Source organism: Eurosta solidaginis, unplaced genomic scaffold (genome assembly GCF_040869045.1).
Source record: "Eurosta solidaginis isolate ZX-2024a unplaced genomic scaffold, ASM4086904v1 ctg00001112.1, whole genome shotgun sequence".
Classification (NCBI taxonomy): domain Eukaryota; kingdom Metazoa; phylum Arthropoda; class Insecta; order Diptera; family Tephritidae; genus Eurosta; species Eurosta solidaginis.
In genome coordinates, this window is record NW_027137060.1 from 183,307 (window position 1) to 201,528 (window position 18,222).

Here is an 18,222-nt window from a genome sequence, read left to right on the forward strand (position 1 = left end):
AGAAAATCTTATCAATTCACGACCACTTACGCACATACCAATAGATAGTGCAGACGCAGAACCGCTGACATCCAACCATTTCTTGCTGGGTTGTCCCAATTTTATTTAGACACCCGCTTCGGCAGAAGGTGGATGCCTGAGAAAACAATGGCTTATAGTGCAACAGTTAAAACAAACGTTTTGGAGACGGTGGATTTTGGAATACCTACCGACGTTAACCCGTAGAACAAAATGGTTCGGTAGAGTTGAACCGATCAAGATTGGCGATGTGGTAGTCATTTGTGACGACAATGAAAGCCGCGGGCAGTGGAAACGAGGCATAGTGGTAAAAGTCTTCGCGGCAGCAGATGGTCAGGTGAGATCAGCAATGGTAAAGACGGTTCAAGGAAGTTTTCGACGACCGGCCTCCAAATTGGCAGTTCTAGATGTTTGTGGTGATCCTCCGGCTCCCGCTTCGAATCACGGGGGGCGGAATGTTGCGGACAAATAACCTAATTTTAAGATTCTTCTATAAAAATATCATTTGCAATGAAATACTGATTTTTATTCCCCTTTGTGCAACCTTGAAACTGAACGAAACGTGGTATAGATATTTTCTAATGCATTTCCGGAAGGCTTTTGCTAATCATACGATTCTTTTGGTTTCAGGGAAGACACGAGTAAGGTGAGCCTATTAGAAAAAAACATGTAATGATATTGAAATTGAAACTTATTTAACTTTGTGAAATATTGAACATTTCAGATATTAAAACCATCAACATTAAAATACCATACAAACGATTTTCAGTAAACCGTAGGTGTTTTGGGTTCTTAATATATGCGTGCCGTAACCCTGCTGCAAATGTTATGAAACATTTGTATGTTCATACATCTGTCAATGACAATGCTAGTATCTTCAAACTCTAGGAAGTCCTCTGTTAATAAATGCTGCTTGGGTATACCCTGCAGAATTTTCTTGCAGTTGGACGTCCATTTTCGCAATGAGAAACCTGCCGATTGCAATGCCGATGATATCTGATCCCTTGCCCTTATCGCAGTTTCGATGCTGTGTCCACCGGCGAGTACGTCATCAACGTACATACAATTTCGCAAGATATCTGCTGCTATGGGATGCGAGGTCTCCACGTCATCAGCCAGTTGGTGTAGTGTTCGAATCGCAAGGTAGGGAGCGCAATTCACTCCAAATGTTACTGTTTTCAGTTCATAAAGGTTGATTGGATCCTTGGGGCAGTTGCGAAATACGATTCGCTGGAATTTGATTTGATTTTAATTGACCCATATTTGGCGGTACATTTTTTCTATGTCGCTGTTAAATACATACGTATTTGAACAGCCGCCGACGTAGTATAAGGATTGTCAGGTCGGATTGAAGAATCGGACCTCGGTATAGGCATCATTTAGACTTTTGACATTAGTGGTAGGACAAGATGCATTAAATACGACTCTGAATTTTGTCGTTGTACTTCCCTCCTTTATGACAGCATTGTGAGGTAGGAAGTAACAATCATTTGAGTCTGGCGAAATATTGCCTATTTGTTTCATGTGCCCTAAGGTTTCATATTCTGATACAACTCTATTGTATTCCGTTTGAAGGACTGGGTTATTCGCAAGTCGTGTCTCGTTGCGATAGAACTGAGAACACGCACTTATTAATGAGGGGCCTAAGTTAAACCCTTTCCTAAAGGTTAAGGAGACTACGTATTTGCAATCGTTGTTCCGAACTGTTGTGGATTTGTATAGCTCCTAGCAGTAAGTGTCATCGTTATTGATGCTCCTCTCCTTTGGAATTTCCTCTATCTCCCAGAAAGCCGCCAGTTGTTTGTCTAAAGTGACCTCGTTAAACTATGAAACTAGGGTTTTATTTGTACAAACCGCATCTGTCCGGCCTGTCAAAATCCAGCCGAACACCGTTTCTTGTGCTGTTATTTGGGGATTTTTGAAGTTTCATAATGTTTGTTGTTTTGCTAAAAGCGTTGCCATACCGTTACCGTTTAAGGCGAAATTGTGGTTTTCTGGGATTGAAATTTCCTTGACGATTTATGTGCATAAATATCGATTGAGAATACAGTAAAACATGCAATTTTATTGAAAAATAGTGGATAATGACTCATACATTGGTTAATGACTCATATCTTTATGGCAGCCTGACCCCTAGACAGAAAAAAAAATTTACGAAAAATTTTGTTGTTCTAGCATGGCCCTATCATACCACTACAGTGGATATTTCTCAAAGGTATGTTGAGAAAAAGTCTATCTCCAAAGTCTGCGGTGAGTGGTATGTGTTTAATTTGTTTCGTTTGTGGGACGCCAGATCTATGTCAATGCTAAAAGAGCACTGAAGCTTGTTTTTGATGAAATTGTCATTGTCCCCGCAAAAGTCAAGTGGCTAAGGTACATTAGATGGAACTACCTCTATTTTTTGTATCATGGTTAGTACTAATGAGTGACTGATTTTAACTTTTTAACACACTTTTATTAGCTTGGCCTGTATCTATGTAACGGAATCTTTGAGCTTAATTTTCACCGGTTTCTAGAAGTCTGATTAATTTGAAACTTTGCATACGTATCAAGGACCGATTACAATGCATTAACGTGATGGTGCGGTGACATAACGTCAACGGCCATAAGGTCAATTGGCCTTATTACCACTTTGAATAGCCATACGTTTGATTAAAACTTTGCACACGTATCAAGGCTCGATGAAAGTGCATTAATTTTATGGTGTGGTGACATAAGGTCAACGGCCATAAGGTCAATTAGCCTTATCACGACTTTTAATGGCCATAAGTTTTTTTTTTTCTCGGACGTTGTGGCAGCGCACTACCCTCAAGTGGCCCGATGAAAACAGGCTAATCCTGTTTTTTTTTTTTTTTTTTAATTCATACATACTTTTTTTTTTTTTTTTTGTAGATCCTAATTCTATTTATGCCTTATTTATAATTTTTTTTTGTTATCGAGTCTTTGAGAGGCAGTGGCTTCTTAAGCGCCGAGATCTAAAACCGCTCAGATACAGAGAAACTCCTCAGCTGAGAAATGTGAAATATAGATTCACAAAATACAATAGATTAAAAGTATAAATATAATTTTTTATTATTAAGCGAAGATAGAACCGTTTTTTTATGGCAAAGAGCGAGTAGAAACATCAATTATTCTCGAGTGAGAGTTATAATCTTCACACAAACATAGAAAAGGTTCGTGTAGTTGAAAATTGCTTCTGCATTGTTTAAGAATTATAGGTTTATAATGCCTTGAATCTCGGCATGGAACATTCAAGTTTACTTCGGTCAAAAGAAATGGGCTTGAAATCGATCCATTTAAAAGTCTAGCCATAAATAGTATACCTAGTATTTCTCTACGACTTGCACGGGTAGGAAACTGATTGAAACACGTATCAAGCCTCGATGACAATGCATTAATGTGATGGTGCGGTGACATAAGGTCAACGGCCATAAGGTCAATTGACCTTATTACCACTTTGAATGGCCATTAGTTTGATTGAAACTTTGCACACGTATCAAGGCCCGATGACAATGCATTAATGTGATGGTGTGGTGACATAAGTTCAACGGCCATAAGGTCAATTGGCCTTATTATCACTTTGAATGGCCATAAGTTTGATTGAAACTTTGCACATGTATCAAGGCTCACTGACAATGCATTAATGTGATGGTGTGGTTACATAAGGTCTACGGCCATAAGGTCAATTGGCCTTATTACCACTTCGAATGGCCATAAGTTTGATTGAAACTTTGCATACGTATCAAGGCTCGACGACAATGCAATATTGTGATGGTGGGGTGACATAAGGTTAAGGATAGTTAATTAAGTTATTAATAAAATTTAATTAAACGTTTCGGGATCCTGCCATCTTCGCTGCTCTTGTCTATAATGCCAATTATATGCCGACCCTTGGCAATTTCGGCGAGAGACCGCGTCCAGCCTCCCTGCGTCTTGGCCCTTTTCGGTGCCGTGGGGATGGATTCATCCATGGACCGCTGGCGTTTCAAGGTTTCATCACTCCAGACTAAAACTTTTAAAATTACTTGAACTAAAAAATTAGAAATAAATAATAGTTTAAAAATAATTAATATATTAATATGATATTGAATGTTACAATCATTCTATTGGCAACTATCTGAGAGGAAAGATATGAAATGTAGTCAAATGCAACCCACGCTTTTTAATCTGAGTAAAATTATTCTATTAATAACTTAAATTTTATTATACTTTTATTTTTAGGTGATTAACTATAAATGATTGTTTGACCTTCTACTACTGTTATATAAACTCTTTAATTGAAAATTATTTTCTATTTTTTAGTTCGGTTAGGTATAAAAGCGTGTTTCTTTAGTTTTTTTAAACTATTATTTATTAACATTTTGTTTCCGTTAAATTGACGACTTCGAATTGAATCGCACTCATTTCTTGAGTGATAGTATTTTTGTTTTCTTCCACAAATTTGAAAAAATTTCGTCGAGTTTTCGCGAATTTTGCATACATTTTTAAAATAAAATTGAAACTAGTGGGTTAGACCTTGATACATATTTTTATTGAGAAATAGTATAAATTATCCTAGTGGAGCCAAAATTGCTGGGAATTGGAAAAAATACCTAGATGTACACATATGCTCGTTAGGGTATGTCGATATGAAACCCGGTTACTAAAAGTATCATAACTTTTTTAAATTAGATTTTACGACAAAATGTTATATAACAATAAATTATGGAAAGATATCACAGAATACGAAAATGTACATTTAAAGTCCTAAGTCCCAACTTTTCAATTTCGGTCCACTGTGCGTCTGTCCGTCTGTCGGTTTGTATGCAAACTAGTCCCCCAATTTTTGAGATATCTTGATAAAACTTGGTGAGCGGGTGTATTTGGGTGTCCGGTTAGACATTGTCAGAACCGGCCGGATCGGACCACTAAAGCCTATATCGTCCATACAACCGATTTTTCAGAAAAAGAGGATTTTTGTCATATCTTCCTCAGTTTATCAGATTGAAGCTTCAAACTTCACCATATACTTTCGTATATTGCACATATTGTTGTCTGAAAAAAGTGATGAGATCGGTCGTGTATATAGTATATATCCCCACAACCGATTGTTCAGGTAAGAAAATTTTCGTAATTACTGCCCTATTTTAACAGCTAGAGGCTTCAAATTTCAACGAAAGCTTACGTATATAGCATATATTGTTGTCTGAAAAAATCATAAAGATCGGTTTTATATATAGTATATATATGGTGGTATATATAGTATATATATATAGTATATATATATATTTTCGCAATTTCAGCCCCATTCGAACAGCTAGAAGCTTCAAATTTCACCAAATGCTTACGTATATAGCATATATTGTTGCCTTGAAAAATAATAGAGATCGGTGGTATATATAGTATATATCTCATACAATCGATTGTTCAGTAAAAAGACTTTTCGCAATTTCTACCCCATTCTAACAGCTATAAGCTTCAAATTTCACCAATTGCTTACGTATATAGTATATATTGTTGTGCGAAAAAATCATAGAGATCGGTGATATATATAATATATATATGATGTTATATATAGTATATATATATATACGGCCCGATTCTGTGCACTTGACAAATTGTCAATAAGGTGACAAGTAATCAAGATTTTTATCAAGTTGACAAATAGTTTTATTCTGTGCATAACTTGACAACTCTAAAAAGCTCTACGACCTGTGCTTTTCACCATACTGTGGTGACCTAAATAAAGTAAACCGAAATCAGCTGTTTAGTGCAACAATCGCGAAATGGAATAAACGGAAGAACTAAATATTGTTCATTATTTTTTGTAACAAACATTTTAAAATCATGGTTTTTTCAAGGAAAGCAAAAGTGGAACGTGCTACGCATGAGCAGTTGGAGCGATATGTCTCATTTTATGCTGCTGACCCCGAAATGGGAATAGGAAAAAATAATCTGGGGGGTTTTCGGGGTCATTTCGGCATGGCTTTGGAGACTCCCTCGGGGTCATTTGGGGGCATTCCTGGATGGTTTTGGGGACTCCATCGGTTCCTCCCGGGGTCATTTGGGGGATATTCTGGGATAATTTTGGAGACTCCCTCTTGATAATTTGGGGGACTTCATCGGGTCGTCCCGGCGTCATTTAGTGGACGTTTCGGGATGTTTTTGGGGAATCCCTCGGGGTCATTTGGGGCAATCCGGGATGGTTTTGGGGGACATTCTGGGATGGTTTTGGGGACTCCATCAGGTCGTGCCGGCGTAATTTAGTGGGCGTTCCCGGATGTTTTTGGGGACTCCCTCGGGGTCATTTGGGGGACATTCTGGGATGGTTTTGGACACTCTATCGCGTCCTCCTTTGGTCATTTGGGAGACATTCTGGGATAGTTTTGGGGACTCCCTCGGGATAATTTGGGGGACATTCTGCGATGGTTTTGGGGACTCCATCGGGTCGTCCCGGCGTCTTTTAACGGTCGTTCCGGGATGTTTTGGGGGACTCCCTCGGGGTCATTTTGGGGGTCATTGGGGGATGGTTGGGATGACCACTATATGAAGCCGGCACGACCCCATGTAGTCCCCAAACCATCCCGTAATATCCCCCAAATTACCCCGAGGAAGTCCCCAAAACCATTTCGGAATGTCCCCCAAATTACCACGAGGGAGTCCCCAAAACCATCCCAGAATGCCCCCAAATGACCCCGAGAGGAACCGTTGGAGTCCCCAAAACCATCCCAGAATGTCCCCTAAATGACCCCGGAAGGACCCGATGGAGTCCCCCAAAACCATCCCAGAATGTCCCCGAGGGAGTCCCCAAAAAGATCCCGGAATGACCCCCAAATGACCCCGAGAGAGTCCCCAACACATCCGGGAACGCCCAATAAACGACGCCGGGACGACCCGATGGAGTCCCCAAAACCATCGCAGAATGCCCCCCAAATGACCCCGAGGGAATCCCCAAAACCGTCCCGGAATATCCCCCAAATGACCCCGAGGGAGTCCCCAAAAACATCCCGGAACGACCGCTAAATTATCCCGGGAGGATCCCGAGGGAATCTCAAACACCATCCCGAAACGACCCCCAAAAACCCCAGGAGGATCTTCTCACAATAATAGCAAAAGTAATAAATGTTCTTCCATTTTCTCTCTCGATCGCACAATAACAGAATTCTAATTTAAATTTATCCGTATAAATTAAATTATCAAGAGCGTTTGACTTATTGACAATTTGTCAGCGAATAAGTTTTTATTTTTTACATAGAATAGCAATTACTTGATAAATTGTCAAACTTGACAAATAAGCAAGATGGTGAATTTGTCAAGTGCACAGAATAGGGCTGATAGTATATATATATTTTTTTTTTTGCAATTTCAGCCCCATTGCAATAGCTAGAAGCTTCAAATTTCACCAAATGCTTACGTGTATAGCATATATTGTTGTCTGAAAAAATCTTAGAGATCGGTGGTATACATAGCATATATCTCATACAACCGATTGTTCAGATAAGAAACTTTTCGCAATTTCAGCCCCATTTTAACAGCTAGAAGCTTCAAATTTCACCAAATGCTTACGTATATAACATATACTGTTGTCTGAAAAAATCATAGAGATCGGTGGTATATATATTATATACTCCATATAAACTGTTAAATTTGCCCCTTTTTTACGGCTAGAAGCTTCAAAATTCTTCAAATTTCATCAAATACTTACGTTTACGTCTTATATTGCTGAAATACGTGATTCGTAGTCATAGTTTTTACATGCAGACCACAAAAAACGTGAAGCTTTGCATCCTCACACAAAGTACCTAGCTATTTTTATACCTTTCATGAAAATGAAATGGTATATTAATTTCGTCACGAATCCCAAAATTGTAAGTCCTTAAAGGAAAATAGATAGACCCGCCAGGATGAAGAGCTGAGTTGATTTAGCCATTTCCGTTTGTCCGTTTGTCTATTTGTATGCAAACTAGTCCCTCAATTTGTGAGATATCTTCATACAATTTAGTAAGCGGGTGTATTTAGGTGTCCGATCAGATATTTGTCGGACGACTATAGCATATATCCTCCATACAACCGATTTTTCAGAAAAATAGGATTTTTGTCATATCTTCCTGAATTTATCAAATTGAAGCTTCAAACTTCACCATATGCTTTCGTATATTGCACATATTGTTGGCTGAAAAAATGAATGAGATCTGTAGTATATATAGCATATATCCCCCACAACCGGTTTGTAGTATCGCGTGGAATTCACCCCATTTCAAACACGCTTAATATTACAAACGCTCGTTCATTGACCCAGGTAACTACCATAAGTTCATTCGCTTTCACCAAGTCGCCTAAGGCATTAATGCGTCATACCCAAATTGCTCAAGTAGGAATCATATTGACAATATGTAGGTCAATATAATAATTCGCTGATAAAGCATTTTTTACCATTGAGTCATGCGCCTCTTGTATGTAATTATTAATGTAAGAATGTATATATGTATAGGTTAAGAACTTTTGTATAAAATAGAAAGTATTCACGAATAAAGAAAATTCTGATGTCTGCGCTGAGCATTAGCGCTACTGAACTTGTACTTTTGTTTAACTTTACTATCAACACACTACATGGCGATCCTGCCAGTCTAGATTAAAATCTGCAAAACTGCAAAAAATAATCTAACTGAACAGAGATCCTGCCACTTTAACAAGTTTCTTTTGAAGTATAAAAATAAGAGCCACAAACTGGCTAGAGGATATTCCACGGATAATGGTATAACCCACAAATAATTTAAACAAACGCAAAGTATTGGAAGCTAGATATGGTGGTATATAAAATGAAATTTGTGATGCATAAGGAAGTGGAATATTGATGGAAAGTTATGACTAGCGGCAGACGTTGAGAAAACATTACCAGCCATCAACATAAACATATTATCTAACCTTGTACATGGCCAGACATTAGCAGACATGAAGAAAAACTGGCAGCAAGTTGGACACAATTAATATAAGTATATTTTAATCTTTAAAAATAACTTTAGCGACCCTGTGACGCTTAACCATTGGCAAAAATTCTATTTTTGTCTAGAATTTTTTTTTATAAATATGGTAGGATTAACAAATTTCTTTTTTGAAAATGACACAAACTAAACCGAAAATGACACAAACTAGAAAGAAAGTAGAAAAAAAAGAAGCATAAAATCTAATTTTAGACAACACTCTCTAAAATAAATTCAAAATTAAATTAATTTCAATTTAAAAATAATTTTTTTGTAAATTAAAATGCCTTATTGAAAAATTTTTAATGCTATCATTGAAAATGGCATATGTTTTGAATTGAAAAAAAAAAATATATATATATATAAAAATGCGAAAAAAAATGTTTAACAAATTTTTCCATTAAGAACAAAAATTTTCTTAGACCTTAATAATGTTAACTAAACACACAAGTAAAATTAGACAAAAGAAAATAAAATTAATTTAAAAAAATAAAATTAGAAATTTTTTTTAAGGAAAAATTTTAAATATCTAAATTAGATATGAAAAAAATTAAAAGTAAAACAAAAATTACAATTTTAAAAATAAATTGTTAAAATACCTATTAATAAAATAAGGTAAATTTATTAAAAATTAATGAGGGACAAGAGTAAAATGGAAATGTTTGAATAAATATTAGAGCTTAAACTAGCAAACTTTTTGCGCGTAGAAAAATTTTCTTCTAATTAAAAACCTTATTTCTAAAATTTTGATGTTGCTTTGTCCGAGGTGTAAACCCAGGACATACGGTGTGGTAGGCGGAGTACGCTACCATCACACCACGGTGGCCGCCATGAAAATTAAATATAGGCAGTTGAAAAAATGCTCAAGCACGCATTTAATATTCAAAGTACTTTAAACTTTATATCCTAAACCCCTTTTAAAACCTAACCCAAGGCTGAGGAAGAGCAACAAATAAGTCAAATAATAACTCTGAAGATTTCCCAATCAACAGTAAATTTAATAGCAAATCAAAATTTGCATAATTCGTTTGAATGCTCATGAAGCAATAAGAACTCCTAGGACAGTGGAAATAAGCAAAATTTATTAACGAAAAAAAAAATATACAAAAATTTTACAACCAGCCAATATTAACAGCAAAAATGAAGAAGTCACAGAGAGAACCGATACATATATAAAGCGCTATATAAATTTGCAGCAATAAGACATGTCACGCTCCTAAAATGGTAGCGTAGGAAATACAAGCAACCTGATTGTAGATGATAAAATTGACTTAGGACAATTACTTATCAGGCTGTACACACATTGTACAAATGCCGCCAATACAGGACTTGATATTTATAAGGAAACACAGTTGTCCTGAGGGACAAATTGGTGAAAAATAATTGAATATTTACTCGAATAGGCAAATTTAAAATAATAATTGATAGTTCTCTAAGATCAAATAATTGCATTAACGAAAGAGGTTGTGCATGTGACAAATCCCAGAATAAAAATAAAAATTATTCTTCATAAAAGTCATGACGATTCTGTCCTGGTGGCCGCCGCAGAAATCGCATGACAAATAAGATTATTATTAATACTAGATAATTAAAAGATAGCAGAATTTTTGCATCCACTGTACCTTACTCTTACCCTCCTACCAATACATAGCTACCCCGCTCTTCCGTCAGCAACCCCTCATTTGTATATATAATTTGAACAAATGCGTGGTGGCAACGGCGCGCACCCACGTATTTGTTAAAGACTAGGTTAAGGCGGAAAAAATAAGAAAATAAAAACACCAAAAAGGGTTTCGTATTAATACAAGAGAATTCACAGTGTTTTTTATTCAATATGTATAAATACAACAAGTGTTAAGGAAATTTATTAACAGATGTTGTGAAAATGAAAATGGTAAAGATATTTTCGGAAATTATTTTATGAATTTGACAACTTACGTGAACGGGCGATTACGTGTTCCTTTGCTGGCTGCTGGATCAAAAGAGGACGAGCCTCTTTGCGACATGAGCCGATGAACCCGAGATACAGCTCCTTCGTTGGGTTTCCCGGCAACAAAGTTGCTATACCGCGGGCTCACAGCGGTAAAACTCTAAGATACATGCGTACTACCACTCACACATGCCTGTGTGTATTAGTAATCACAAGCATATGTGGGTGGTAGTAAACGAAGAAAATTATATTACGAGGGGGGGGAGATATATTTAGGCCTGTGGCCTAAACATACCGGCCCCCTTGCCGTAAGCAACAAAGAAAACATTAAAAAAAAAGGGATGCCACGTGATCGCACGTCCAGTAAGGCGCTAATGAAAGAAAGCAGTGCAGATGCGGACTGCAAGCACTGCACGCCAGATGGTTGACCTCACGTTTCGCTCTCCTGTGGAAAAAGAAAAGATGTTATTAAATACACGTACGTGGTTTTAAATCCCGTGCTGTAATTACTTATTTTTGTGAAACAACTCCTATTTTTGGCAGGCTCCTGAGACTACCAGCCCGAATACGGTTGGTTGGGTCAGGAGACCGCCAACTGTTGTTGCTGGCGTTCCGCTCACCATCAGTTCGGCGTATAGATCAGCGCCGAGTGTAAGACGAACTGGCGATGAGCGGTAGAACTGCGGATCTGCAAGCCGCATAAATTCGAATGGAACGGCAACCTTTGGATCCACATTGGATGGCGGACTCAACCGATAGTGGCCGTTGACCACGGCGGCTTGGGTAGTGACATGAGTCGTTGACCCGAACTTGCCGCGCAGAATAAGTGTGCATTGCCCTGGTCCTTGGCGCTGTAACTGCAAATCGCGTACCAGCTCTGCATCGACGATGGTGCTGGCGGCGCAGGGATCAATGATGGCACGAACCAGATGTAGGTGCCCACGCGATTCGACGCGTACGATGGCCGTCGGCGCAATGGGCACGAAAGACCGCATGATGGGCGCTGGAGTGGCTGGGAGTAGCCGGCCGGTTCGGAAGCCTTCCGGTGTACCACGCAATAGTGCCTTTTGATCTAGGGCGTCAGAAGTGTATGGCGTTGATTTCTTTGGCCGCTGCTGTCTTCCGCGTTTTGATGACTCGGCCGGGCCTCCTTGGAGTCCGATGTCGCGGTGCCGCCAGTTGTCTCGGTCATTTCGACGTTTATTTGCTCTCGCCGCGCTTCTCTCATGCTGTAACTGCGGCCGGAAACTGCGAATGCCATGGTTGACCGTTGACGGTCTCGTTGTCTCTGTTTTGCCTTTTTCTTCCTCCGCCTTTGCTCTCTCCTCCTCCATTTCTTCTTCTTCCACCTGCTGAGCCCAGGACTTTGTCGGCCCCGTTAGATGGATTGACAACGTGTCATCGGACGGGTTGTCGTCGCCAATGGTTGTTGCATCATCGCGTTCAAAAAGACGCTCATCTAGATGGAGCGTGGTGTGGTGCTTTTGCTGGCACCGTTTGCAGTGATATTTGCTAGTGCACTTGTCCACGCGATGAAAGGGCGACAGACAATTCGGACAGTATTTGTGCAGCAGCACGGCCCGCAACCTCTCCTCCGGGGATTTTTTCCTGTATTCGGCACAGAGTCGGAGACTATGGTCCCTGCCGCAGAGCTGGCACGCGACATCGAAACGCTTTGCGCCTCCCTCTGCCTTGGCCAATAAGGTTTGGTAACGGGTCATGATCTGAAAGAATATTGGTATCATTGATCATGCCCAAATTGAGGTTGGCGGAATGTTGTTTGGGTGGCGTAAGCCATAAACAATTTTATCTCATATATTTTCGCAAGAGAAAAAAAAATCATTTTATTGAAATAAAAATTAAGGGCCATAAGTAAATACGAAGAAAAAGCGGATTTAGCACGCATCCATACGATGTGGCTGGTGCTTTAGCGCCTCTAGTACATCCCTGCAAAAACGCTCTCGTCACTCCACGTCATTTGACTAGTCATTTTACCAGGTCATAGGTTATATTCCTAGTCACACTTGCATGGGCGTGATTAGGTTTTGTGACCAAATTTTGTAGGGATTTTATAATTTATTTTATGTCGGTAGCTGTCGCCGAAGTAGTCCTAAAGATTTATTTTGATTTGTGGTGAACTTTGTTTTCACAACAAGTGGCCTGCCACCACACGGAACGGTTAAAAAACCTGGCTGAAAAAGTATTACAGAGTTGCACTTCCACCATTCAACATTATTTTACACGTCAAAAATAATGTTGAAATTCGTGGAATTAAGTATTTTAAATCTCGACCAAATGAATGATTGGTCGAGATATGTAATACGCGACATGTGTGGCGTGTTGTGCTCGATATGTCGTGCGGCATGTAATGCGTGACGTGTAGTGCGTGACGTGTAGTGCGGCATGTAGTACGTGACGTGTAGTGTGCGAGATGATTGTGCATGAGGCCTAATGTCGGTGTTGTCGTGCATGACTGTCAAAAGAAAAGTGTAGACATTTGACATTTGTTACAATTTTTTTCCATTTCCTGAATGAAAAAAAATCATTGAATTAAAAACACGCGGTGGTGAGTATGGAGGCTAGAAATTGTAGTCTTTTTTTCTTAATTAATTTTTCTTTCTCTTTTATTTGCAGGTATATCTGACAGAAATCAATGCAGATAACACGTATACAAACATATAATAATGATTCAATGCCAATAATTAAACATTTTGAACAATTAGGACAAGTTAAACAAATCGATGCAAGTCGCAATGCCGATGAGGTATTCAAAAATGGTGAGGAAGTATTTGCTGCAACTGGTATCCAGTAAAATGTATCGGTTGGAAAATATAAAAAGTACACGCCGCTTAGCTATTAGATGCATATATGTAGTATATATGAGTACATACATACATCTGTGCATTTTATTTATTTTTTTTTTTTTAGTAATACGATACGAGTATTGTTACTTTTTGTTCATTATTGGCTAGCATCGAGTGAAAATCTGACCATATTTCCGCCAATAGGCTTTTATTGCATTTGTCTTGGTATTATGATTTGTTCGACGTGTAAAATGCTCAAGCCCAAGCACGAATTCATAGATTTTCGTATATGGTCTGGCCTATTTATAAGTTACGGTGATCATAATGTCGCAGCTTTGCATATAATTTTGGCAACATATACGATTCCCAAATGGAAGCTTCAGATATGTCTCTGACAGCCGCTGCTTCTACTATGTTGCGAATTACAAACTTCTTTATTGCCTTATCTTTTGGAACACAACGAGCACAATTGGTGCATCTTACTGGTTTGACATGACCACGATTATGCTTGCAGCGGCCTCCGTTACAGCGTTTCTTAGTCATTTTTGTGAATCTTGTCTTTATTCAACGCGAAGGAAGTAAATGAAAGGCATGATCAACGCGAGCTTGGGTGCAGTTGAATTTAGACAGAGTCTATATTGTTTTCAAAGCCTGGTGCTGATGTTGAGTTGGATTGTGTTGGCTGAGCTACCAAGATTGGTAGTTTTGTTGATGTTTGAAAAGTTATGGCAGTGTCGGTGGTATTATTTGTGTTTTTGACACAAATATTATTGTTCAGGGAATTGCCAGCAGCATAAAGCGCATTTGTGCGTATTTTAGTGTTGTTGTTGCTTTGTGTGAGCAACTTGTTGGAATACTCTTTCAAGAATGTACTATTAACTCCAATCGAAGGATTATTTTTGCTGTCAAAACCATTAAACACAGCCACGACTTCACCACCACCCTCACCACCATTGAAATGTTGGTTTTGCGAGTTCATATGGTTTTCATTGTGTAGTCTCAATTGTGTTGTTAGAGCTAGAGTTGTGGCAGAGGTAGCGGTGGGGGAGGTGGCAGAAATGTTCCTGTATTTGAGTCTTTACTTATTCCATATTTCCTATAACATTTCAAGTGTGCGAAAATTTCACGACATCTGCTCCTCAAGTATCTCAATGATCCAGAGCATTCCCGTGAGAATTGAGCGGGAACCGGAGCTGTAAAACTCACTAAAAGACGCCAAAAATGTCTTCAGAAGATTATGGCTCGGTCCTAGATGCTGACTGCGTGCATCGAAGGTTTAGTGCCAGGATATATAAGATTTACGTATATATTTACATAGTGCATCGCGTAAAATTCAATAGTTTCGCTGGCTAAGTCATGTTAAGCGAATGGGCGAAGAACACTTCGGCCTAGCAAGTATTCCTATGATACCAATATTTGGAGGCCGTGTAAGGGGCAGATCTTCACTGAATGGGGGAGACATGAGGATGAGGAATTGATCTTAATTAAATAACTAAATACTAGAGCTTCTATTCCATAAAATGAAGAAGACGATGATGAGTGTCGACGTGAATGATGTGGAGAAGTAGGGAGGCATCCACTGGACATTTCCTCCATAGAAGCGACTTCCGATGTTGTTGCTACATGTTGGCGTTTCTTAGACTTAAAGGTTCCAACCTTTTGTTCCTTTGTCGTCGCCAATGGTATTGAATTTTGTTTAAACTGTCGTACTGCATTATATTTGCTAATACCGGGTTTTCTGGTACATCTAGCAGCTCGCAGTAATTGGCATGGAGTTTGCACATATCTTATTCCACATGGCGTTACATTAAGCTGGGTAGTACACTTGCAGCTGGCACATTAGCATTACTAGGTTCATGGTTTTTTTTTTTTTTTTTTTGGCTTTGAACCGTACTACTCAGAAATATGTTACCTTTTTACAGGTTGTTATTTGCCTAATGGCTGCCTTCATTCTTACATACCCTTATATGACTGCAAATTTCAAAGATTCACGACATTTTGGCAACTTAATTTCAATCGACGACAAGGATACAACATTAGTTGATGGCATCGATGGACATCGTAACATAAGGGAACAGATAACGGTATACATATGAAAATTAATATATACCAAACATTTCCAGTGATGTTTTACAATTAAATTTTGTTAAAGGTACTTTGTCAATGGACCCCTGTATGGCATCAAATTTCCATGTCCGTGCCGGCGAACTTTTGACGCGAGGTGCCCATTTCGGTATTAGATCGTGAGTGTTTTATTAATGTATGTATATGTAACAAAAAATTGAAAACCATTGGGAATACATACAAGTGAAAAATCTTCCTATCCCTCCATTGCCATAAATTGAAGTGCCATAAATTGAACATTTATGTTTTAACTCAGCATTTCTTTTAAATGTGTATACAGAAAATCAGACTAAATATTAACATTCATTTTTACAAAAATCAAGTTAATTGAATAATTATGCAAACATGTTAAAATATGCAACTAATGCAATATACCAGTTGTCTACAAAAATGGTTGAAAAGTCTATTGAGCAAATGATTTAAGTACTCGAACAGCGATTGACGAGGCGATCGAGGCTGTTTACTGTTGTGAACGTTTTTATCAAACATTCGCCACTTGTATGTATTCACAATGTTGAAAACCCTCACACCAGAAAAAAGGATATTGACTTCGGATATTAGTTTCTCCTGTAAATAAAGGAAACCGCATGCGCTTTATGCACCCATAATTGGTTATTTTTTTGAAATGAAAGGTACAAAGCCACTCGCTTCATTAAGCGAACCTCTGTCAGCACCCCCTAAAAATTATTACGCTTTTACAAAAATGGTTAAAATGGATAGCAGCCGTTTCCTCCTTAACCATTAGGGCAATCAAATAAACTGCATGCAACTACTCATATGTAGATATTGTACCTAATCAAGCAAAGCCTATTATCCCTTGTTGCAAAAGCGGCAAAAATTAATTTTTGATTGTCAGTTGTTACATGGACAGTAAAATCCGACCATCAATTTGGAACAATTTAAAAACTGAATATTGTTTGCCAAGCATATTATGGAATCATATTCGAACCAAATGTGGTTACTTTGGGTGGGCAACAATTTTCAACCATTTTCCATTCAGATTTCTGAATCTGACCTGATTTTGTATGAGATGTGAAGAAACATATGATAATCGTATCCGAAAATCCTTCATAAATTTTAACCAAAACGGTGGAAATATGTTCACGAATATGATCTGAAACAGACTGTGAAGAGCAGTCAAATGTTCCTTACAAACGATTGAAATTCACTTTCCGTGTCCTTATATAATGAAATGGTATGAATAAATTTCTTCGGTATTCCTTGCGATATTAAACTATTTTGAACAATTGCGTGGTGGCAGCGGCGCACCCACGCAATCGTTGGAAAAGGTATTATGTGGCAGACAGTATATCTGAGTTAGGGTTCTGTTGGCCTCGTTCTGGGGAACGAGAGCTGGGTTATTGGTTTGTTGGCCTCGTTCGGGGTGAACGAGAGCTGGGTTATTTGGGATGGAGGAATGTGAACTATTACAGTTCATTTTGATTGTCGTTGGGCGGAAGTAGTACCAGTTTCGCGATTGGTCTGCTAATTTGTCCCTTAATTGTATTGACGTCAACAACACGTACACGGTTATCGGAACCTGGATGTGTGTTGACGACTCTCCCCATTTTCCACTCGTTCGGTTGTAGGTTATCCTCCTTGATGACGACTAGGTCCCCGGGTTTTAAGTTGGATTGTGGATGTTTCCATTTATACCTTTTCTGGATCTCGGTGAGATATTCCGATTTCCATCTTTTGCAAAAGGTCTGATGAAGGGCTTTCATCTTTTGCCATCGGTTTACAATGGAGGCAGGGTTTTCACTACAATCGAGTTCAGGTGGAGCTAAAAGATGCCCGCCTACGAGAAAATGGCCTGGAGTAAGCGGCTCCAGGTCGGAAGGGTCGTTAGATGAGGGACTTAGAGGTCTCGAGTTGAGGCAGGCCTCAATTCGACATAAGAGGGTTGTAAACTCTTCTAAAGTATATTTATGGTCGGACGCGATCTTTTTAAAGTGTGTCTTAAAACTTTTTACCCCCGCTTCCCACAAACCTCCCATGTGAGGAGCGCTTGGCGGTATAAATTGCCATTCTAAAGTGTGATGGCTATATTTATTCAATGTTCCGTCCCTTGCTTCACGCAGAAATGCCTTAAACTCAGATCGTAACGATCGCGAAGCTCCGACAAAGTTAGTACCATTGTCGGAGTAAACGTTTTTCGGACAGCCCCGTCTGGATACAAATCTGGCGAAGGCAGCTAGGAAGGACCCGGTACTAAGGTCGTTTGTCGCTTCCAGATGGATGGCTTTCGTCGAAAAGCAGACGAACAGGCAAACATATCCTTTTGAAATTCGACATCCCCTCCCTCGGTAGGATTTTATATCGAATGGTCCCGCGAAATCTACCCCAGTGTTGGTGAAGGCCCTAGAAAAGGTGGTGCGCTCCTTCG

At 38.9% G+C, this 18,222-nt stretch overlaps 1 protein-coding gene across 1 annotated transcript; it reads right to left on the minus strand.

Annotated features, from left to right (window-relative positions):
• Window positions 1-11,917: 11,917 nt before the first annotated feature.
• LOC137236059 (small ribosomal subunit protein eS26-like) lies at window positions 11,918-14,302 on the minus strand (the record flags this gene model as incomplete). Its single annotated transcript, XM_067758760.1, has 2 exons — window positions 14,044-14,302; window positions 11,918-11,972 (listed from the first exon to the last, which is right to left on the minus strand). Coding segments are annotated over exons 1-2 (267 nt in total), but the record flags the coding sequence as incomplete, so codon positions are not given.
• Between the last annotated feature and the right edge of the window lie 3,920 nt (window positions 14,303-18,222).